Raw genomic sequence first — 25,568 nt, 5'->3', positions numbered from 1 at the left:
TTATTGATATTCAGTTGGAAATTCACTCATTAGAAAATAATTCCTTGACAAAATTAAGAACAGATAATTTGTTTAATACTTAATTCCCAAAGCAGACCACATCAAGACCTTAGAAAAAAAAACAAAAAACACATGAAACAAGTACACATAGAATATATATGTATATATGTAATCCTTTATTTAACAAGCTGAAATCCTCATTTAGTTAAAACATTTATTTCTAACAGTGACCTTTTAGCGTTATGAATAATAAAAGAGTAGAACACAGGAAAATACTGAATCTATCATTAGACTGTAAGACAGAGGATTTCTTTAGTGTTAGTGAAATCCAACATCTAACTAAAAGAGCAGGGAAAGAAAAACATTTCCTATAAGTGACAGGAAATATAAATTATGCTGATGGACAAAAAAAAAAAAAAATTCTGATTCGTGTCGTACTGTTAAATATTTGCAGGGTAAATACTCCAGATTCAAATCAGCGCCAAATGATAGAAAGCGCAACGCTGATCCAGAGCCAGTGTGAAACGGTCAGAGTGCGCCCTCCAGTGGATGTCACAGCCTTTCCTTCACATATCCCCACATTCCCTACATTGTCTACAGCAGCCAGCCGTACGCTCTGTGAGCAGCAGGAGGCGCTGTAGGAAACCACTGTGATGTTCATGCCATCCATTCCCACCGCTGTGCTGGTGTTGAGGGTCCCATTCCCTTGGTTGATGCTGACACTCTCAATACCGGTCCCGTTGACGCCGTCTGTGATATTAGCCACAAACATCCACTGTAAAGACGAACAGGCCGAAGAGGATGAGGTGCAGTTGGTTGTGCTGACGACCTGGCATGTTGGACTGGTGGTATCGGTCACCTGCAGGCGAGAACACACAAGAGGTCAGTACTCATTTATCCTCAGTGTTGTGCAAGTTATTTCCAAACTGTACTATATTACAGATTATTTGTTACTGTTATTTAAAAGTAATTCATTACCTTATAATATTACTGTCTCAGAATTGTAATATGTTACAGGGTGGGGAAGCAAAATTTACAATGAACATTTAGTTGTTTTTTTCTCAGCAGGCACTACATCAATTGTTTTGAAACCAAACATATATTGATGTCATAATCATACCTAACACTATTATCCATACCTTTTCAGAAACTTTTGCCCATATGAGTAATCAGGAAAGCAAACGTCAAAGAGTGTGTGATTTGCTGAATGCACTCGTCACACCAAAGGAGATTTCAAAAATAGTTGGAGTGTCCATAAAGACTGTTTATAATGGAAAGAAGAGAATGACTATGAGCAAAACTATTACGAGAAAGTCTGGAAGATACTATTAAAGAAGAATGGGAGAAGTTGTCACCCGAATATTTGAGGAACACTTGCGCAAGTTTCAGGAAGCGTGTGAAGGCAGTTATTGAGAAAGAAGGAGGACACATAGAATAAAAACATTTTCTATTATGTCAGTTTTCTTGTGGCAAATAAATTCTCATGACTTTCAATAAACTAATTGGTCATACACTGTCTTTCAATCCCTGCCTCAAAATATTGTAAATTTTGCTTCCCCACCCTGTATATAACTCCTGTATTACTTTTGAGTTACATACAGACTCACATCATAAATGGCACATGCGCAGTTAGGGATGGGAATCGAGAACTGGTTCTTTTTGAGAACCGGTTCCCAGTAGCTCTATTCCTTGGAGTCGTTTGCCTGCCTCCTTCACGATTCTGCTTATCGATTCCTTCATGCGTGATGACATCACACGCACGCTGCATTGTTTTGGTCAGAACGTAGCCGACATGGCGTTGAGGCAGAATCGCTCCAAAAAGACGACACCAGGTCCACTTGTAACACTGTCAAAGCTTCTGTTTCTTCAAAAGGGGAAAATCCCTCCAATATGTTCAAACATTTGTCCACACAACATGTGACTCATTTACAGGAATGTCACGTGTTTGATGCACTACTTAGCGGCGCTTGTGAATCTAGCGGCTGAGTGAACACCAGGCCGTCATCTGGGCCCGGTTCTGATGCGGGCAACAAATGTCCTGCCCCCTCAAATAAAAGTTTCTGAAGGTAGGGGAAAGGAAATAAGGTGCACAACAACAGGAGACATAGAGGAATTAATAAAGCGTTACAAGTTTCACTTTTACTGTACGGTGCCCCTCGAACCGGGCCTGGAGTTGTTTGTTATTATAATTTGTGCTACTGTATATGTTATATTTTCTGTGCAGAGATGGAAATATAAAAGACAGTTAACCCTTTCATGCATGAATTATGAGAGCCTTAAATAAGAGTGTTTTTATTCCTCTTTAGGCATTAACCCTTTCATGCATAGTGGTCATCACTAAGTTCAAAGGAGTTCTCTTATATACTTATGGATTTTGTTATTTTATTTCCACATCAGCCAACACAGTGGACACTAATGTATTGTCCCATACACTGTAATTCATACCATTACTGTAAATTTGCTGTTCTAAATAAATCTGATCTGCAGTAACATGTTTGACTGTAAAAAAAAAAGAAAAAAGAAAAAGCTAATTGTTATTAAACTGTAATTAACAGTTTTGTTGCATATTATCTCCATACAGGTATTGTTAAAATGTGAGAAAACATCAAATTAGCAGCATTAAAAATGTTTTTACCTCATAGTATATCAGTAAATACATGTTTCTTTGCTTCTAAAATTAAATGCATGATGTCCAGCTGAGCGGACATTTTTGTAATTCCATGAAATATAGGTTCATTAAAAAAAAAATTCAATCACATTGTTTTTTTTTTTTCATGCCTATAGAGGAATAAAAACACTTAAGAAAAAAATCTTGACTGAGGTTCTCATAATTCGTGCATGAAAGGGTTAAAAAAAAAACATGCGATTGAAAACATTTTTATGAACCTATTTTTCATGGAGTTGCAGCTGGACACCATGCGTTTAATTTCTGAAGCAAAGAAACATGTATTTACTAATAAACTGTGTGAAATCTATGAAATAAAAACATTTTTAATGTGCTAATCTGATGTTTTCTCACATTTTAACATACTCTAATACTAATCACTACTCCATGGAGATAATATGCAAAAAAAAAAAAAAAAAAAAAAATTTGTGTTAAAATAAAAACTGTCTAATAACAATAAGTATTTGATTTACACTCAAACATGTTAGTGCAGATCAGGTTTATCAAGAACAGCAAAGTTACAGTAATAGTGTGAAATGCAGTGTATGGGATGATGCATGTTGGCTGATACGGAACTAAAACAACAAAATCCATGAATATACAAGAGAACATCAGTAGAATATCTGTCCACTGTACTGACCACTATGCATGAAAGGGTTAATGCTAACACACTCATTTGTACTCTTTTATTCCCTCACCCAATGAAAATCGATAAGGAATCGGATCGATAAGCAAAATCGATAATGGAATTGGAATCGTTAAATTCTTATTGATTCCTATCCCTATGCGCAGTAGAGCCCAACACCCCCCAGTACAACAGATGGAAGAGCCTTAGGACGCATAAAGTACATGTGGACGGATAGCTCTGTAAGTGTGTTCCAAAGGGCTGTGTGGTAGAATATAGCCCACCTGTGATCCCACCTCAAAGCATTCCGGACAATCCATGTTGAACATAAACAACAAATATGGAGGACCACACATCTAACATGCTATTTGCTTTCTTACTGAAGAGGCGTTCTGAGTGTCAACACTGAAGGGTTCTCATATACACAAATGAGATGGAAGAAGCGAAATGACGGATGAGCTAATTATACACTGTGAGGTTTTTTTTCATTGCGAACTTGCACACTGTACGCCGCCATTGTTGTGTTGATGTCACATTGTAGTTCGTGTGGAGGTCGGGGTAATTCGATCAGGCCCCTGGCTTCGTTAGGTGTTCCAATGCGCTTTACCTAATTGGATGTCGGGAACTTTCCACCTCCCAGCACTTCGGTCTACAATATTTGAATCCCAGCAGGAACGCTTGCATTTTTTTCAGCATTTTACATGTTCAAACAGGGGGCGCGACGCAGGGGATGCTAGTAGATAAATTCGCAATTGATAAAGAATTCTAACTAGTCGTCGAAACGTTAGCTAACCTTGTCATTGCCGATCACAGGGGTCATGCTAACTAGCTTCTTGAAAGCAGGGTTAGAGTTAGTGATGTCACCAGTGTACTGTCTTCTGCCGTCTTCACCCATTGGCTGAACACCAACAGGAAATAGGACTTTCCTGCTGCATTTTTGATTTCTTAAGGTATCGCGATCTTGCTGTTTTTTTTTTTGTTGTTTTTTTTTTCATTTGAGCAATTAAATTATGGGCGAAAAGTATGTTGTAACCCAAGCCCTATTGAACACGTACTGAGTAAAATATTACTGAAAATTGATTAGTATTGCCATGCACTATTGCGTTCCATCAAAAAGTAATCTGTTACTTTAATGCATTACTTTTGTAACAGGTTACTCCCAACACTTTATCCTACAGCCTCCTTCATTCCACACTGAACCAAGTATTTCCTCTCCTACCTTGGCTGCCACAGAAAACCTGAGGACGGCATAGTTGATGTCAGTGGCGTCTGCGTTTTGAGCCTCGATGGTAAGCGTCACGTCTGTCCCGGATGCGGCGCTTGACGGTACCGTTAAGGTTACAGTGCCCTCAGCTTTCCCCCCACTTGCTATGGTGAGTGTGCTTGGTGATGTGGACGTGTAGCTCCGATCGTTGTTGGCTTGGATCGTGAACGTCCCGGTGGCTGTTTCATTAACAACACCGTTGGAGGTTGCGGCCACTGTGAAGTTGACGGAGATGGTGGAGCCTGGTTCTGCACTGGTGTTGTTGGTCTGAGTCTGAAATGATTGGAATAGAAGAGAGGAAGTTCAGTTTCTGCTAATGGGGGTCCATCAATAAATCAAACAAATAATCAGACGGTTATTGATGAGATTGTGGAAGTGGAGGCCTGCGTCACGATCACAGATAAGTCTTAATCAGATTGTGTTATTAAAGGGGATACGACGCAAAAGACGAATGAACCGACTGATATGTCTGTGGGAAACATCTGACATAATATAAACCCCACCAAAAAAAATTAGTTAAATTTTATACAGAGGCTTAGTATTATTAGATGTTTTCATTTTGATATAGCATACAATATAGCTTATGCTGCATGTAGCAATATGTTGAAGGATGTTCTTTTACAGTTTAACACTCAAAGACCTAAAAAAACCCCCACCAGCAACCAAAAGCATCTACTGATTGAAAATGTTTAATAACTGTTGATCCACTAATCCAGGGGTGTCAAACTCATTTTAGTTCAGGGGCCACATACAGCCTGATATGATCTAAGGTGGGCCAGACCAGTAAAATAATATAAATAATAGGATAAGAACTTTTGAGTGGAAAAAAAGTAAAATTCTGTAATGAAAATGTTTACATGTACGAATTGTATTCGAACATAATATGAACAAATATGAACAACCTGAAAATTCTTAACAAAAATAAGTGCAATGTTAACAATATTACGCCTTAGTTTATCATTTATACATGTGAATCACAACTTACAAATCACAGTGGATCTATAAATACACAAAACATTTAATAACAGGGAGAATATTATTAAAATTCCACATACTTCTCTTAAGACAGGGGTGTCAAACTCATTTTAGTTCAGTTCCACATTCCTCTAAATTTGATCTGAAGTGGGCCGAACCAGTAAAATAATAACATATATATATATATATATATATATATATATATATATATATATATATATATATATATATATATATATATATATATATATATATATATATACATACGGGGTGGGGAAGCAAAATTTACAATATTTTGAGGCAGGGATTGAAAGACAGTGTATGACCAATTAGTTTATTGAAAATCATGAGAATTTATTTGCCTCAAGAAAATTGACATAATAGAAAATGTTTTTATTCTATGTGTCCTCCTTCTTTCTCAATAACTGCCTTCACACGCTTCCTGAAACTTGCGCAAATGTTCCTCCAATATTCGGGTGACAACTTCTCCCATTCTTCTTTAATAGTATCTTCCAGACTTTCTCGTAATAGTTTTGCTCATAGTCATTCTCTTCTTTCCATTATAAACAGTCTTTATGGACACTCCAACTATTTTTGAAATCTCCTTTGGTGTGACGAGTGCATTCAGCAAATCACACACTCTTTGACGTTTGCTTTCCTGATTACTCATATGGGCAAAAGTTTCTGAAAAGGTATGGATAATAGTGTTAGGTATGATTATGACATCAATATATGTTTGGTTTCAAAACAACTGACGTAGTGCCTGCTGAGAAAAAACAACTAAATGTTCATTGTAAATTTTGCTTCCCCACCCTGTATGTGTGTGTGTATATATATATATATATATATATATATATATATATATATATATATATATATATATATATATATATAAATAGAGAGAGAGAGAGAGAGCGAGAGAGAGTCAACTCCAAACTTTTCTGTGTTTTAGAGTGAAAAAAGTAAATTTGCATGATGAAAAGGTTTACATCTACAAACTATCCTTTCAAAAGATGTGAATAACATGAACAAACTGAAAAAAAATAAGTGTAATTTTAACAATATTCTGCCTCGGTTTATCATTTACACATGTGCATTAGAACTTACAGATCACAGTGGCTCTACAAATACATAAAACATTTAATAACAGGCAGAATATTGTTTAAATTGTACTTACTTCTCTTAAGACGTTTCATGTTGTTCATATTTGTTCAGGTTATTCACATTTTTTGCAAAATTATACTTCGTTTTAGTGGAAATACATGAAAATATTTATATTTACAAAGAGAAAAATTTGGAGTTGTCATTATTTATGTTATAATGATAGTATTTTACTGAATCCTGCCCACTTAAGATTGAATTGGTCTGAGTATGGAACCTGAACTAAAAGGATTGTTAACATCTTCAGTGTAATTTTTGCATTTCACAAATTCATCCCAAGGGCCGGACTGGACCCTTTGGTGGCCCGGATTTGGCCCCTGGGCCGCATGTTTGACACCTGTACACTAATCCTATCAATAATCATCATCTGAACCCACTTTATCATCCTATTAATACATGTAAAAAAAAAAAATTGGTAAAATGCAGTTTCAGAGCTTTTCATCAGCATCAGATTTGACCCATTTGGACGTTCAGAGGTTCCATAGTGAACATGGAAACACCGTCATGTTCTGTAACATTGATTCACCAGTAAAACCCATGGAGTTGGATCAATGACAGTGGATGTAAATCAGTGATTCCCAGCCTTTTTTGGCTCATGACTCCATTTTAACATCACAAATTTCTGGGGACCCCCAACATTCAAAATGGAAACTTTTTGCTAAAATTTATTTGTTTTTGATCGTGTAATTGTTTGCTATACTATGTTGCAAATAAATGTTAATTTTAGACAACATTGAGTCTATATAATGTATATTATTATGGACGGAGGCAGTAAAGCCAGGTGTAGATTACTACACAAAGTGAGAATTTGATTTTCCTTGGTCAAGATATGTACAGTCAGTCCAGCTTGGATTTATAAGGCTGACAATTAATACTGAACAAACAAGAACTGAAACTATGAATTATGAAAGAGCTGCAGCATCTGAAACTGACCACAATGAACATTTGGAAGATAAACAGTACCACAGTGCTTCAGTTTCAACTTCATAGTTTGTCATGTCTGTTATGGATTGGGATTGTCTCTGTCAACTCACCATGTTTTTTATTACTACGTTTTTTTTTGTTTGTTTGTTTGTTTTTTAAATCAATTGCTAGAATTTTCAGGCGACCTCATTTGAATTCCAGGCGACCCCACATGGGGCCCCGACCCCAAGGTTGAAAAACACTAAGATAGGGAATGGACCATGTACCACAGTGCTTCAGTTTCAGCTTCACAGTTTGTCATGTCTTTTATGTATTGGGATTGTCTCTCTCAACTCATCATATATTTTTTATTAATAAGTTTTTATTTTTATCAATTACTAGAAATTTCAGGTGACCCCATTTGAATTCCAGGCGACCTCACGTAGGGTCCCAACCTCAAGGCTGAAAAACACTGTTGTAGATATTTGTTTTCATGTCCAGTTTTTCCTCAGTTCATTCTTCCCTCTGTTTTGATACAATAACCTTTGAATTTACTCAGAGCTTTCATGAATATCTACATGATCAGTAAATTAAATACAGTAAAATATGTGATAGTCACTGGAAAATACAAAATGCAGAGGATAATGTTATAATAAATGGTAGTAAATTAATTGGAAAAGGTTAAATATATAAAAAAAAAAATCACTTGAAAGTCAAAACAAAAGTAGTTCCAGGTCTTTAAGGGTTAACAAGCATAAAAGTAGGTAAGGTTATAAAAATACCAGACTGTAGCAAAATGCATATGATGACTTTTTTGATATTGAAAGATTCATTGTCAATATTCAATAGCTACTGCCATCTAGTGGTGAAGTTGCATATTGCAATTAACTGACATAGGTTCATTCTATGTGAATGAAAACACACTGATTTGTATTTTCATGTGATGACACAGGTGAAAACATAGTTACGAATATTCTATTTAATTTCTCCAGTTGGATTTCCTGAACCTCACACACCAGACCTGTAGGGGAAGTACAGAGTTATTTTAATAAGAAAATCAAACAGAGCTCACAGTAACAGAGATGCTGGAGGGCTTTATCTGAGTGGACGCCTGCCTCTGGAAGCTGCTGTGTGTTGACCTGGAGGTGGCGCTGTCCTCTCCTTTTAGACGGAGTACAAAGTCCCCTGCTGGGACGTCAGTGAATGTCACCAGGAAGCTACCACTTCCCACTGACTGTGGAGGACATAAAGACACATGTAAAACCACAGAAAAGAAGACCACCACAGTCTATGTAGTGTCTGAACTGCTAATGAAAACACTGTCGCTGGTCTGTATTGTGAATTTGTGACATACCTGTAACGTGCCGTTGACCTCTGTCGGTCCGGAGCTGTCAAACAGTGTGACCTCTTTGACTGTTACTGTGTCACTTCCTGTCACAGTGACCAAGATGGTGGCATTACCACCTAAAGGTTGTGGCAGGAAAGAAAAGGGGAAAAAAGAGGAAGTAAGCGTGGATGACTTGGGATTGATCAGATGTGGACATCGAACAGAGTGAGGGCCACACCACTGCATGATTCCCCAAGGAAAACAAAACACAACTACCAGAATGTAAAAAAAACAGCATAATGTGTAAAAGGCATTGTTTGATCTGTCAAGAGATGGTTGTGACAGTAAAGTGTCTGTTTTTGAACCATGTGAGCCAAAATAATTTTACAGATGAGTGGATGAGCCAAGGATCAGTCCAACTTCACACTGTTATCTAATCTGACAAAAGGACCCAAGTCATTCCATGGTGGTGAGTTGAGAAAACTGTCCATATTCCCATCACAATACATTAGATTTCTTCAGTGATATGTTTGGTGGTGTTTGCAGTATCTGGCAATACAATTTAAAGGCTGATCATGCATATAATAGAGTTCTTTTTGGAAGAAAATAACCCAGTTTGTATCAGTGTGTCATGTTATTTTAGAATAGAATAGAATAGAATAGAATAGAATAGAATAGATCTTGTCACTGTCACACGAACAATGAAAATCAGTCTAGCAGCTCAGTTCAATTTTGCAGCAGAACACTTACTGCATTGTTGGTGGCTCTGGTGTTAAGAAAAACACATGCCCCTTACTTCTACCTGTATATATCCTATTCATTGTACATATCTCTCATCTGTAGTATAGTGTTAGCTTTTGTATATTCTTTCTGTATATTTTGTTTCTAGCATTACATCACATGTGTATTAATAGTTTATTCTGAAGCCCTTGAACAGTTCACTTTTCTTCAAACTGTAATATTCATATTTTATTTTATTGTTCTTATACAGTCCCTTTTGCACTGTCTCCCAATGCAGGACCTCCACGAGGTCGTTTGGACCACTGCAGGCTTTTAGAATTGCAGATTACAAGTCTATCACTTTAACATTGCACCATGTTTTTTTTTTTTTTTTTTTTTTTTTTTTTCAGATCAAAATGTATGAAATTCCATAACATTGCAATTTTTCTGCATAAAGATTTCTTTCATTGAAGCAATATAACAATATAAATTCCCTTCAGTGATACTATCAATGGAAAAAAAATGTAAAAACATGTAATGAAACATGAGAAAGCTGTCAAACAGATAAAAAATGAACATTGCTCACAACATTGAACATTAGAATAATAACACTCCCCCCAAAAGAAATAAGATGATGCATAACATACTTTTATAAATTTTTTAAAAAAAAAGTCATGGACTGGGAGACATAAGGTTTTCTTCAAACAAAGTTACATGTATTTTAATAAACGAGAGAGGTCAAAATGACCTCATGGTGGTTCTAGTGTTAAGTCGAAGTTTTCATGTTTCAATATGTGGATTCTTTTTTACTTTAGGTCCAATGTGGCATCTGGGGGCAGTGTTACTCACCCCTGAATTAGACTAACTATGGATGAATGTACTCAAGAATAAGCGAATAACATGATGATTCCTATAAAGATTCTGTTTTTTCACAGTTCTACAGACGTCTTACCTGTGAGTGGACGCCCCTCCTTTAGACTATAATCACCGTGGGCTCCTTCATGTGCTTCTACAAGGTTATAGATGAAGTTCACTGAGCTTTGACCTGATGCAAAAGAAAAAATAACCTGAAGTGGTTCCATTGAAATCAGGATCTTAGTGAGTTTTGAGTGAACTCACCCTGACGTTACTGACCTATGACTTTGACCGAGTAGGGATCGTTAGAGTTGACACTAATTTCCCATAATCCCGTTTGATTCTCAGCGTTAAGACTTAACCGGCGGAGGTTTCCTGTTGTGGTTAATGTTGCCAGAGGACCACTGGACTCACTGGAGCTTTGAGTTACACCTGAAGAAGAACGGTAGTCAGTCATCAGCCCATTCCAGATAAACATGGTCATGATCTGTAGCCTCCACCTGCTTCTACACAGGATCCATCCATCCATCCATTATCCACCGCTTATCCGGGGCCGGGTCGCAGAGGTAACAGTCTAACCAGGGATGCCCAGACTTCCCTCTCCCCCGACACCTCCTCCAGCTCTTCCGGGGGGGACCCCGAGGCGTTCCCAGGCCAGCCGAGAGACATAGTCTCTCCAACGTGTCCTGGGTCTTCCCCGAGGTCTCCTCCCGGTGGGACATGCCCGGAACACCTCCCCAGGGAGGCGTCCAGGAGGCATCCGAAACAAATGCCCGAGCCACCTCAGCTGGCCCCTCTCGACGCGGAGGAGCAGCGGCTCTACTCTGAGCTCCTCCCTGGTGACTGAACTCCTCACCCTATCCCTAAGGGTGCGCCCAGCCACCCTGCGGAGGAAACTCATTTCGACCGCTTGTATCCGGGATCTTGTCCTTTCGGTCATGACCCAAAGTTCATGACCATAGGTGAGGGTAGGAACGTAGATTGACCGGTAAATCGAGAGCTTCGCTTCTCGGCTCAGCTCCTTCTTCACCACGACAGACCGGTACAGTGACTGCATCACTGCAGACGCTGCACCGATCCGTCTGTCAATCTCACGCTCCATCCTTCCCTCACTTGTGAACAAGACCCCGAGATACTTAAACTCCTCCACTTGGGGCAAAGACTCCCCACTGACCCGGAGAGGGCAAACCATCTACACAGGATGTCAACTATTTTGTTTCAATGAATCGTTCATAACTGGAGACAATAAATAACAACACCTGTAGCGCTGGTGATACTGAAGGTGAGAGATGATTTTCCTGTGATGTAGGCAGTCATGTTCTTTAGAGATCCGTCAACAGTAAAACTGAAATTATCTGGCTTTCCAGGATTGCTCACTACTTGAAAAACTGTCACCTGCAACAAAAGGGATCTGTGTCAACATGTGCTATTTATTTGTTTATTTATTAATTTATATTCAGTGGGTTAATAACAGTCTGAGTGACATCTTACTACAGCGCTGGCAGAGGAGTCCTCTATGACCGTGGTGGCCTTAGAGAGGTCATCCTTGGTGACCTCAATAGCCTGACCTCCAGATGCTCGCGCTAGGTCACGGTACAGCTGAGCATCTGCTTGGCTCATGGCACGTGGCCTCACCCCCTGAAGGCTTCTGCGCCGTCGACTGGCCAGGACATCCGTCAGCATGAAAGTAACCTAAAAACATGGCGACAGATGTAAAAAAAACAAACAAGTTTGGTTTGTAACTCAATGTGTGGTTCAATATTTCTCAGTTCTTTGAACAAATCCAGGTAGACCTTACCGCAAAGATGTCCCACAACAAATATCAAGTCATTCTTTTTTTTTTTTTTTTAATTAGTGATAGTTAACCAGACAATGTGGACAGAAAAACAACAACACATAAACAAAGGGAAACTCAAACAAATAAACAAACAAACCAAAAACAACAACAATGACAGTTTATTGACAAACGACGTCATATTACAAAGAAAAAGATCATAAACGTAAATAGCAACTAAACCATATAGCTTGGTTAGGGGTGATAGGGAAAATGGGAAGAGGGGGGTGTAAATGAAAGTGAGAAAGAGAGAGGGGGAAAATAATAATTGTTGTAATAATACAAAAATATTTAATAATACCAGTAGCCTAATTTGCTAGAGTTATTGTGGCAGTGGTAGCGGCAGAGGCAGTCACAATACTACTAGTTAAATAATTGAATATTTGTAACAATGTATTTGTAACTGATACAAATACATTGTTACAAATATCAAGTCATTCTTACTGATGGTTTAGGAGAAGATTCTTGAAAAATTGTTTACGGATGACAACTGATACCAATAGTCAATACCATTGATACCAGCCCAACGGACCCGTCGGGCCATTGGGCTAAAAATCAGCAGAATTTATTGAAATGGAATGTTTACTGCCCTTGCTGACGCTGACCGTACGTTATTACTTGTTTAAAGGTTGTGTTGACATTTGCAGGCCTTCAGCTGACTCTTACCACAGATTTGGAGCTTTCTATAAGAGCAGTGATGGTGCTTTTCAGATGAGCATCTTTAGCGGGAGCATCGGTGAAGACGAAGATCTCAGATGTAGACGGTGCAGCAGTCAAGGCCAGCTGTCATTTGTATGAGTGACAGGAAAAACAACTTTTCACTGCAGTGATACATTGAAGCCCAAATAAAATCAGCTGTGTACTACAGGGTGGGGAAGCAAAATTTACAATATTTTGAGGCAGGGATTGAAAGACAGTGTATGACCAATTAGTTTATTGAAAGTCATGAGAATTTAAATCTTCAAATCATATTTTACTGCATTTCTAACGGTCTTGTTGTCTACCTCAAGTTCAATTCCCATTTCTCTCATGGATTTGGTTGGATCCTTTAGAATTTTGGATTTGAGAGCTTTAATAAAAGCTTTGGTATGTTTTTTGTTGCTTCCTCCACTTCCAGACTTTCTCGTAATAGTTTTGCTCATAGTCATTCTCTTCTTTCCATTATAAACAGTCTTTATGGACACTCCAACTATTTTTGAAATCTCCTTTGGTGTGACGAGTGCATTCAGCAAATCACACACTCTTTGACGTTTGCTTTCCTGATTACTCATTTGGGCAAAAGTTTCTGAAAAGGTATGGATAATAGTGTTAGGTATGATTATGACATCAATATATGTTTGGTTTCAAAACAACTGACGTAGCGCCTGCTGAGAAAAAACAACTAAATGTTCATTGTAAATTTTGCTTCCCCACCCTGTACAGAAATAATGCACTAAATTAAAAAGACCCCATAGTTCAGTTTATCACCTTACCATTAGAGTAGTGTGTGTGTGTAGTATTCTATCACACACTCTTACTAGTACACCTACTAAAGTGCAACTAAACTAACACACCTGAAGTCCAGACAGACACATCTCTGGGATGTCTCCTCCTCCACTAGCAGTCAGGGCGTTGATGCTGTCTTTGAAGATGTCTGCATTCGTTGTCATAACCAGAGGTCCAAAACCTGCATATTTCACAGAAAACCAACACTACTGTTAATTTAATTATTATTATGCTAACATTCAAATACACATGTCCAAGTGGTCTGCAGTTCTTATGTATTTTTCATGCTAATAATACAATGTGAATACAGAGATTGACAACTAATTAAAGTCAGTAAATTCCTACAGAGAGACCCCTACCTGGGTCATTGAAAGGTACCAGTATGTAAGCAGACGGCTCCTGCTGCGTCCCCCTTTTACTGTCGATGATTTCAAAGGACACTCTCTTTGCCTCTGCAATGTCGTCACTCATGCTCCCCGTGGTGTCGATAACAAAACACAGCACAGTGGACTGAGAGAGGCCCATCAGTCTGAGGGAGTATAACAGAAAGTAATGACCGACCAATTCTAACAAGACTCTGGCGTGATTTCAAACAATAAAAGTACATTTGAATCTTACTGCAGGAATTTCTTGTTTCCGACTGCTAATCTGATGTCCTCCAATAATTCCACAGTGGCATTCACAGCCAAATCAGCTGCTTGGTGATGAAGTGATCCATGACTGGACCCAGTGTCGTCCTTACTGATGCCTCCGATTGGGTCCTTTCTGCTTGTCTTATCAAAGGAGCCACCGTGACTGCATTTACCTTAGACCACAGAGAAAAAAAGATATATTTTTTAACCCATAAAGACCCAGGGCTACTTTTGTGGCACTTTCCAATTTTTTTTTTTTTTTTTTTCCATATTTACATTTTCTTAAATGATTTATCACCATTTATTGTAATATTATCCTCTTTACTTTGTGTTTTTCAAGTGTAAATCATATATTTTCCGATATTTAAATTCACTGATCATATAGATGTTTATAAAAGCTCAGAGTAAATTTACAAGTTATTATATCAAAACAGAGAAAACTGGGGGAAAAAAGGGACTTATTCAGTAAAATATATCATTAACTGAACATAAATCAAGTGTCTCCATTCATTGTTACTGAACAAGCTCCATATTTTTTTTTACTCGTGAATCAACGTTGTAGAAGATGACGGTGTTTCCATGGTAACGACGGCACCTCTGAACGTCCAAATGGGTCATATCTGATGACCGTGAAAAGATGACAAACTCTATTTTACACCAGTTATTTACATGTATTGATAGGATAAATGAATCAGCAGGTATTAAACAGCTTTGATCGGTAGATGGTTTTGGTTGCTGGTGGCTGTTTGGGTCTTTATGGGTTAAAGACTTTATTTCAAAATTTTCAAATAAGCATCTACATCAGCATGGGACATATAAACTAGTCCAAGGCTAAACAACATACAAACATCAAGCCCCACCCACCCAAAGGCTCAAAGAGACTGAAAAAAAAAACAAAAACATAAAATAATAAAAAATAAAGAGAAAAGGTGGCACACAGACTGTCTTTTATCATGAAAAAAAAAATTAGTTTAGTTTAGTTTATTTATTTCGAATATGCAACAAAACCAAGTAATCCCACTTAGTCTTTACAAATGAAACAGATTATAAGCAAACAAAACAAACAAACAAAAACCTGTACATGTACATGAAAACAAGTATGACTTCATTTGCATATTCGAAAAGGAGTGAGAGGAAGTATAATTTATTTAATCCCACCCCTTCTCCACAAAATAGTGTATCGTTTAGCTTCCTATTTTTGAATAAAGATAACAATCTGATGCATAATGGTAACGTTAATAGTCTGTCTTTATGTAAACAGTTATATGATACTGAGGGTCACTGCAAAAATGAGGACAGAAAGGAAAAAAGATTTCGGCGAAAGCATCCAGCAGCTTGTTGTCACGACAACATAAGCAACACTATTAGAAGATGATTATCCGAGTTAATTAATGAGCAGTCTGTACATGTTACCTGCAGGTTTTTCTGATGAGAACAGGTTGAAGTAGCCGGAAGTGAGAAGTCCCTGCTGCTGAAGATCAGGCAGAAGGTTATTTTCACAATTGCCATCGGTACAGTTTCTGCAGGTTGGAACACTTGGGCCTAGAACAGATAGCAGAAGAAAGAAACCACCAATTAAAAAAAAAAAAACATACACTTTTTTTTTTTTCTCTCATGTTAATATATTTTATTTTTTATCATTCATGTTAGGGGTATCAAACCATCCCACCAAAGGTTCTGATCTGGCCCATGGGATGAATTTGTGAAGCACAAAAATTACACTGAAGATATTAAGAAACAAGAGTGTCAAAATGATTGTAGTTCCAAACTTTTAACAATATTATGCCTATTATTTAATGTTTTGTCCCTTTGTAGATCCACTGTGGTTTGTAATGCACATGTAAAAATGATAAGTTCAGACATGATATTGTTAAAATTGCACATATTCTTCTTGAGAAATTTCAGGTTTTTCAGTTTATTCACATTTTTTGTGAAAGGATAGATATGCTTAGGCTAGGAGGGTTATTATTGTTATTAATTATATAAGGAGAAGGGGTGGGAGTTTATGAGTTGTACTTCTTCTCACTCCTTTTCGAATATTTATCATATGTCTTATGTTTAAGTGTTTTGTTTATTTATTTTCTTCTGTTTTGACATTCATATTTGAAATAAATACATCAATCAATCCATCAATAGTTTGTACTTGTAAAGATTTTCATTATGTAAATTTACTTTTTTGCACTAAAACAAAGAAAAAAATTGGTGTTATCATTATTTCTAGGCTATTATGTTATTATTTTTCTGGTCTGGCCCTCTTGAGATCATATTAGTCCAACCCCTGAACTAAAATGAGTTTGACACCCCAAATTTATGTACCCGTCAATTTTTCACTTCCTGTATTAAGTGCAATTATATATGACGCATCAAATTTAATATTAAGCAACAAGATAGTTTTTATGTTCTCTCAGCTGCTACATGTTAAGAGCTTCAGCAAATCATATTGACATTCACCTTACTATATTCTGTACTTTTACTTGAGATAAGCATCAGTAAACCTACATAGTTATTTTTCCTTCTTGACATATTTGTTGATTTACTTACAGAATAGAATAATAGAATAATAGAATGCCTTTATTGTACTTTATTACAAATGTATAATAAAATTAAAAGAAACAACTCTCTAGTGGTGCGTAGTGTTACAGTAGAGCTTCCAGAAGCTTTACTGTAAATAATAATAATCAGTTTTATTTAGCATTATCTCTAGAGTTTACTCAAAAAATTTGAGGCAAGTGATTGCACTTAAATGATTTGAGTAATGATCGACTAATCAATTGGTTTAAGTAGGTGCAACTTTCATGCTAAAAGTATTGAACTTAAACTATTAAATAGAAAACACTAAAAGACAAGTTATTTGTACTTTAAATCTGTTGTAAAATCAACCCCATTATCCAACCATTCAACTCAGCATTTTAGGTTACACTGACTAATTTTGTCAATTGCAGCCAGATTAATTTATCATTGATTAAACAACTTTTTTTTTTTTTTTTTTTTTTTAAAGATAATCAAACTCAAAATCCTATTCCTGACCAAAATTGTTATGAAATTATTCATTGTAGTATATTGAAGTATGAATGGAAGTTAGCTCAATGTCATTTGCCAATACAGGAAGTGCTTTTAATATGAAAAGATATTACAATTTCTATTGTACAGTAACAGTCTTAGATGAACAGGAAAGCCATAGTTCTTCCTATGGCTCTGACTCATGGTGCAGCTCTACAAAAATACAAAAACAAACACAAAAAGGCCAATAAACACTGACATACACACATTAAGTCCAAATTAACACTAACACCACAACCCCGCTGAACCCCTGCACATAAAAATAACACATTTTCAACAACATGCCCAATTCCCACAATGCAATGTGAAGATAAAAAAGGTGCACTGTGAGCCCGGAATTTGTATTTACTGAAATGCTTTAATTACAATGCACTTAAATGATTTAAGTTTTATGATGGTCACGACTAAAACTTAGTGATTTAATTCCATTCAACTTAAACTTTTTCGTACTTCCAACTATGTCTACAAATTACTAGAATATACTTAATATTTTATAGTAACATCATAAAACTTAAATCATTGAAGTGCATTGTAATTAAAGCACTTTAGTAAATACAAATTCCGGGCTTACAGTGTGTGTATACTCGGTTGTGGGGTCAGGGCTAAGCTTTGTGAGTCAGGACAAGGTGTGTATTTGTTAAGTGACATGAGAGATAAAATAAGAATGCACCTAGTATGACTTGTCATTCATGCGTGCACAGTCATCGCAAGTGACATGCCGATTGATTTTGAAGATTAAAGAGTTGAAAGATTGCTTCTGTTGAAAACGACACAAAGAGCTGCTTCTTACCTGCCAGGTTCTCCAGAGTTTGATCAGGTTTGATCAGGGCGGCGTAAGGAGACTTATTCCCCAGCTCCACCCAGTTACTGTGGCTGTAGAAGTCCTTAACAGACAGATATGGACATTATTTACAACTGGTTTAATTGTGACTCTACCCTGCAAAGCTGTAACATAAACTACTGAACTTCCATCAAAGAAAGTCTTAAAGCTGGAGTGTCAAACTCATTTGAATTCAGAAGTCACATTTAACACAATATGAGCTGAAATGGGCCAGACCAGTAAAAAAATAACATATAAAAAATGTCAACTCTAAACTTTTTACTATCTTTTAGAGAGTAAAAAATAAAAATACATCAAGAAAAAAAACAAACAAAAAAAACTATTTCACAGGAAGCTACTGCTATTAGACAAACCAGAGGTGCTCATGGAGAGGGCATGAACAACAGAAAAAAGACAAAAATCCAGGCACTCACTTGGTTTGAAAACTTAGAAATTGTAAAAAGCCTTTATTTCATAAGGGCCTGTAGATTAATTCTTTGGGGCTGGAGTTAAAAACACCAACGTGTGACGGCGTCCGCCTTCTTCAGGGTGTTGAACAAAGAATGAATCTACATTTCATGAAATAAAGGCTTTTTACAATTTCTAATTTTTCCAACCAAGTGAGTGGCTGGATTTTTGTCTGTTTTCTATAGATCAAGAAAATGTTCACATCCACAAACTATCCTTTAAAAATATGTGAGTAACATGAACAACCATGAACATCCTAAAAATTTATGAAGAAAAATAAATGCAATTTTAACAATATTATGCCTCTGCTTCTCATTTGTACTTGTGCATTACAACTCACAGATCACAGTGGATCTACAAATACACAAAACATTTAGTAATAGACAAAATATTATAAAAATCCTCTGACTTCTCTTAAGACATTTCAGTTTGTTTATATTTGTTCAGGTTAATCAGGTTTTTTGTGAAAGGATAGCTTGTAAATGTTTTTGTTTTTGTTTTTTTGTTTTTTACACTAAAACAAAGAGATTAGAGGTTTTTATGATAGTATTTTACTGATTTGACCCTTTTTTTTTTTTTGCTCAAAGTCTTTTTTATTGGTATTTATGCAGAGACTATACTGACATTGTGTTACAAACATGAATCAATACAAACAAGAACAGTCCCCACCCCCGCTTCCCGCCCAGGCTCCAACAGAGCCCCACCTCTAACTAAACAAATAAATAATAAAAAAAACAAAAACATCTGACCCATTTGAGATTAACCCTTTCATGCATGAATTATGAGAACCTTAATCAAGATTTTTTTTTCCTGAGTGTTTTTATTCCTCTTTAGGCATGAAAAAAAAAACAATGTGATGGAATTTTTTTTTTTAAATCAACCTGTTTTTCATGGAGTTACAAAAATGTCCACTCAGCTACACCATGAATTTTATTCTTGAAGCAAAGAAACACGTATTTAAAACCCAATATCATACAGTGATATGAAAACAGTGAAATGAAACCATGTTTAATGCAGCTAATCTGATGTTTTCTCACATTTTAACATATTCTAATACTAGTTATTACTCACTTCATGGAGATAATATGCAAAAAATAAATATTAACAATTGATTTCCACTCAAGAACCAATCAAGAACAGCAAAGTTACAATAATGGTATGAATTGCAGTTTATGAGATGATGCATAAGTGTCCACTGTGTTGGTTGATATGGAACTAAAACAACAAAACTCATGAATATACAAGAGAACAGCTGTAGAGTAACTGTCCACTGTAGTGACCACTATGCATGAAAGGGTTAAAATGGGCTGAATTTGGCTCCTGGACTAAAATGATTGTGAAGTCTCACCTGCAGGGTGTGACACACTTGTCCTAGAACCAACCTCCCAGCCCCGTAGTTCTCCTGCTTCACGCTGGACTTGACAGCAAACACACCTTTTAACATCAGTAAACATAAGTAAATATAAGTAAATGAGTTCATTAAAAACTGTGGAAACAAGTACAGAGTTCTTTGTGTTTTTACAGCTGTACCTGCGGTGATCACGTCTCGGCCTCCGGTGAAGGTTTCATCGTCAAAATGGTGCTCCTCGCTCAGCGCAAATACCACGTCCACTAATGCATTGGTGAAGTACATAATGGCAATAGAAGTTTGATACCTGACGGTGGACAAAACAGAAGTGGAGGTCCCTGTAGAGGAGCAGGCCCTTTGCACCTTCTCCACTGTCAGGCTGTCATCGATCTGGAGATAAAGAAATGAAGAAAGAAAACTATGAATGCAAATATATCAATATCATTAGGTTTTCTCAGTTGGATTGTATGTATTATTTTTCCTGATCTCGGTGGCTGATGGTTTAACCCATAAAGACCCAGTGCTACTTTTGTGGCTTTTCCCACAAGATTTTTTTCCTCTTTCTGAAGTGATTTATCACCATTTATTGAAATATTATACTCTGTGTTTTGTTTTGTTTCAGTGAAAATCATGTATTTTGTTATATTTAAACCTTTCATGCATGAATTCATGCAAAAAATGTACAAAGAAATGTTTTTTTCACTATATATTACTCAAGGAAGGGTGTGAATATTATCTGGAATATATTATTTGTGGACGTGGGTTAGTGTATAGATGTAGATATGAACTGATGTATATGTGTATGTGACTGCATGTGTATGAGTGTACAGGTTTGTAGGGGTGTGTATATATGTTTATGGATAATCATAATCTTAGGTTATATATCAAGTGATTAAGCACCAACAGTCTGAGGACTGGAATCGTCGGGTAGGCCTTTAAGGCACAACAGTTCTTTTTTCTATTATTCTATTTTTTATTTTTGTTTTGTTTTATTATTTTTTTCCCCTATGTTTTGTATTATGTTTGTGTCTAAAATAAACTAAAACTAAACTAAACTAAAACTAATTATGTAAAAAAGTATCTAGATTTTTTAAAGATTTATTTTATTACTCAAAGTCAGGCTAAAGTTGAAATGTATTTTGAATTAAAAAAAAAAACAAAAAACATATGGTTGTATTAAGAAGAAATTTAACCTCCTGAGACCCAGGAAAGTACAAGTTTGGGCTTTTCAAAAATTAAATAATTACCTTTATTGGGAACATCATGATCCAACAGCTTTTTCAGATGCATTTAAAAAATTTTATGGAATGTCCTCTGCGGTGGACAGTTTCTTTTTTTTTTCTATCAAGCTGTGAAACTCTTGTCCACAAACATAGTCAGTAAATCCATAGCTGGGTCTTAGGAGGTTAACTTTATGAGATCACAGAGCAGTCCAAATTCTACAACTAAGGTGATCCTTTTTTTCATCGTATTGATTAGAGTCTATAGAGACTGCCCCCATGTGGTTTGGAGAATATTACCTTTTCAGTCCTTTGGAAAGTGAGTTAAACTATGTGGATGTCATGCATGAAAGGGTTAATTCATTGATCATAGATGTCCATAGCAGATTAAAGTTGAATGTTATTATATCACAAACAGAGGAAACTTAAGAAAAAAGTGACTTTTTCAACAAAATACATCATTAACGGAATAGAAAACAAGTGTGTCTGTCCACTGTCATTTATCAGAGTACATGGGTTTTACTGGTGAATCAATGTTGTGGAATATGACAGTGTTTCCATGGTAACTGCAGAACCTCTGAACATCCAAATGGGTCATATCTGATGACCATGAAAAGATGACAAACCAATTATTTACATGTATTGATAGAATTAGTGGATCAACAGGTATTAAACAGTTAAGATGGTTTTGATTCAAGGTGGGTGTTTGAGTCTTTATGGGTTAAGACTGTGTTCATACATCCCAAATATGAAAAGGCCTTTAATAACTGAACCAACTTTCATCTGTTCCAACTCACGGTCAGGCTGAAGCCCCATCCCTCCTCTGCGGCAATGTCTCGGCAGACCTGGGCTGTCTTTATGAGGACTGCCCTCTGTGTGATATCGCGGTGGGTGGTTGAATTCCCTTTACTTGAGAAGAGTGGCTGGAAGCTGTGAGTGTGGTCTACCAGGAGGAGGAGGACCACCAAAACCACCATCCTGACTGTCTGACTCATTACGATGATTAGAAGAAAAAATATAAATGCTGAAGTCTCGATACCTCTCTGAATGATTTATGAGCTGCAAATAAACTGAACAGAGGTGAAGGTAGGTGAGTTTAATAATCTATCCAACAGTATGTGCATTATTTCCTTAGTGATGCAAACAGAGAACAATGAGGTAACTGGCAATGAACCAGGTGTAACCTAGGCAACGAGAAACTAGTGAAAACACAACAAACTATTAACCCTGTAACGCCAAACGTATCATATTCAATACAAGACTTTTGAAGTCCTCTACATGATCAGTGTGATATTTTTTTTTTCATAAAAAACCTGATGTATACAATTAGATACATGCAATACAAAGATAATCCACCAGGTTGGAGGAATTCATTCACCACCCAGCCAGTATGTCCATGTGGGTCCCAGAAGGGTTACAATTGGGCTGCATATAAGGGTCCCATTTGGGTTTGTCCGCAGTTTCCAAGGTGACCCCACATGTGTTTGCCCATATCAGAATCAGAATCAGAAAAAAAAAAAAAAAAAAAGTAGTGTGAGATACTCCCTTGTAAAATGTCCAAATAAAAGAGGATATACAAGCAAAGGTGTCAGAAAAATGGGCAATGATGACTGGGAGTACAGTTGGTGTCGGCTGCTGCCTTATCGGTACAGACAGCTGCCTGTCAGCCAGCTGAGCCCATAAAAAAAAAAAAAAAAAGAACCAGAATCAGAGATCTGAATCTCGTTATTGTCATTGTACCAAGTACAACGAAACTGAGGTAGAGCTCTCAGGTTCAGTGCAAGAATTTATAGACAGACAACAAATATAAGTAAAACAACAAATATTAGTGAAAGGCACAGTTATTTACATTAAAAAAATAAAAAGTACTGCAAACTAAGATATTTGTAAAACATAGAATTTAAGTAGTGCAAATAACATGAAAGATAAATATCGTGGGGTAAATAGTGTGAAGAATAAATAATATGAGAGATTCAGATCTCTAATTTTGATTCTGATCTGGGCAAACACATGTGGGGTCACCATGGAGACTGCGGACAAACCCAAATGGGACCCTTATATGCAGCCCAAATGGAACCTTTCTGGGGCCCACATGGACATGCTGGCTGGGCAGAGGCCTTTCCAGTGACACTACAAGATTATCATTAATGAGGAAGGAGGCAGAACTTTGGCAGTTTTGAAAAGGAATTACTAATTTGTTAGACATGTTTGTGTTTTATTATGTTTTTGTTTGTTCAAAAATAATATTTAAACTCCATCACATGAAAATTATTAATGAACTGTGTTGTAATTTGTGCTCATTGAAAGCTCAGGGCACGTTTATTCACATGTTTTGGGACTGATTCTGGGGCAACGTTGCATCCAGACTATCTGAGTTAATACATGAAACAGTGCCTGTAACTATATGTGTGTTGAAGCTTAATGATTTGTCAGTCTTCAGTATTTCTAAACTCAAAAAGCGAGTCATCTTTGCTGGACTGACAGCAACAGAGAAAATGACTGCAACTCGCTGGAAGCCACCTCATTCTAACTATCTCTAACTATCCAGTCTTGGATTCTCTCCTTTTTGGATGTCATATACATGAAGCTTTCAACAGCTCAAATTAATGGTGCTAATGAAAGCACTTTAAACATCTGGCGTAGCACTGCTGACTCTGACTGAAAAACATGCTGTAAGTTGATGGCTCTCTTATCTTAGTACCTCTAGATGTCAAGTCCCTTCTGTCTTGTTTATATATGTATGTTTGTGCGTGTGTATGTTTTGTGTATTCATGTAGGTTATGTATGCATTTTTATTTTTTGTGTATGTAATTAAACTTACTTTGTCTTTTTTATCTTCACACTATCACTACTCGCTTTTCCATTGGACATCTGTGCAAAACTTTACTAATATTTACTCAATGTCGAAAAAACATAAGTGCGTAATGTCTGTTTTTCCATGAAATTACAAATGCAATGATTTGTTTATTATCACAAGATGACACAAGAAGTCATTCCATTAAACATGGCGAACAGAAATATGGTGTTGATTTACAGATATATTTATTATCATTCTTATATATATATATGTATATATATGTGTTTATATATATATATATATATATATATATATATATATATATATATATATATATATATATATCACCCCTCTATCTCGTACTAAATTAAACAATGATTGGGTTTCCTGGTGTGTCCACACATACCGCGGCATGTTTCTTCTTCTTTGCTTGTTGTAACGTTTGTCAACATCCATTTTTTTGATTCACCTGACTCTAGTTGCAAAAAAGTCTTTCCATTGCAGTTTTGCGTGATATACCATTTGCACTATGCCCGAAAAACCACCTTTTGCCAGCACAAAAACTTGTAATCGAAAAATGAGACTTTTGGTGAAAATGTCATTTTTCCATTAGGTAAATTTTTATGTGCAAGTTATATTTGCGCAATTTGAGGGTGAATAGAAAAGTGACTAGTGTTTTCTTTGGTATTCCATGACATGTGCTTATGTCTTGGGCTCACTGTTGGTATTCTTGCTCTGAGAATCTACTCCAGTAATATTGTATAACCTGAAATACCTCTGTTGGATTTAATTTGTTAAATGAAAATGAAAATAAAAATTTGATCGAAAAATTTGATCGCAAAAAAATAAAAAATAAATAAATTTAGCACTGAGACCAGATGTATAAAATTTTATACAAAATTTTAACTCATACATGGAAATTGATATTTGAAAAAAGCATTTTTTGGTTGTTCAGAAGGACCAATAAAGGCTCCAGTTTCAAAGAACAGGAATTTTCTGTCAATGATTTAATGGCTTTACAGGGTTAAGGTTTAAAAAAAAAAAAAATCAAATGGGATTACATTCCAAACTGGCATATGTATTCTATACTTGCATCTGAAGTTTGAAGGTTGAAATATACAATGAAAATTAACCAGTAAATTTACACCTTTCTCTATATTTAACATTCAGTCCCAACAAAATAACTCCATAAAATATCTTTAACCAGTTTTTGACCTTATAGCCTCTTCTTTTTTGTTAAAAAAAGGCAGCTAAAATACGTAATGTGACACAAATACATACAAAGCACAAGTCAAAAATATTAATTCTGCTCTCTATTACCTGTGTAATCTTCAGCAGCATTCCATGTTCAGTCTGAGGTAGATTAGATTATGTGCAGACCTATGTGTTTCCAGTGTATCTGAAGCTTC

General features: G+C 36.3%; 1 protein-coding gene across 2 annotated transcripts; it reads right to left on the bottom strand.

Moving 5' to 3' along the window:
* Positions 1-25,568, bottom strand: vwa10.2 (von Willebrand factor A domain containing 10, tandem duplicate 2). Of its 2 annotated transcripts, none has more exons than XM_030141080.1 (18): positions 25,480-25,568; positions 22,160-22,348; positions 20,325-20,532; positions 20,143-20,228; positions 18,297-18,390; positions 15,860-15,988; positions 14,433-14,619; positions 14,174-14,343; positions 13,883-13,995; positions 12,996-13,112; positions 11,987-12,187; positions 11,755-11,890; positions 10,775-10,927; positions 10,593-10,685; positions 8,948-9,057; positions 8,666-8,827; positions 4,510-4,827; positions 1-859 (listed from the first exon to the last, which is right to left on the bottom strand). In XM_030141080.1, the coding sequence occupies exons 1-18, from the start codon at positions 25,498-25,500 to the stop codon at positions 476-478; spliced, it is 2,871 nt and encodes a 956-aa protein (XP_029996940.1). In that variant the 5' UTR covers positions 25,501-25,568; the 3' UTR covers positions 1-475. The 2 variants fall into 2 exon arrangements, with proteins under 2 accessions (XP_029996940.1, XP_029997020.1); XM_030141160.1 differs by having other exon boundaries at positions 22,160-22,432; positions 25,480-25,544.

Source organism: Sphaeramia orbicularis, chromosome 1 (assembly GCF_902148855.1).
Source record: "Sphaeramia orbicularis chromosome 1, fSphaOr1.1, whole genome shotgun sequence".
Classification (NCBI taxonomy): Eukaryota; Metazoa; Chordata; class Actinopteri; order Kurtiformes; family Apogonidae; genus Sphaeramia; species Sphaeramia orbicularis.
Note: the sequence above shows the minus strand (reverse complement) of the source record. Positions and strands in the feature narration are given on the sequence as shown.

Bases quoted from the DNA above. Each gene is read 5' to 3' on its own strand.
- vwa10.2 (XM_030141080.1), bottom strand. From the start codon at position 25,500: ATGCTGCTGAAGATTACACAG. The intron at 10,686-10,774 runs GTCAGTAACGTC...CTTTTGCATCAG, and splicing joins CTACTCGGTCAAAGTCATAG to GTCAAAGCTCAGTGAACTTC. The intron at 9,058-10,592 runs GTAAGACGTCTG...CACAACCTTTAG, and splicing joins GGAGGGGCGTCCACTCACAG to GTGGTAATGCCACCATCTTG.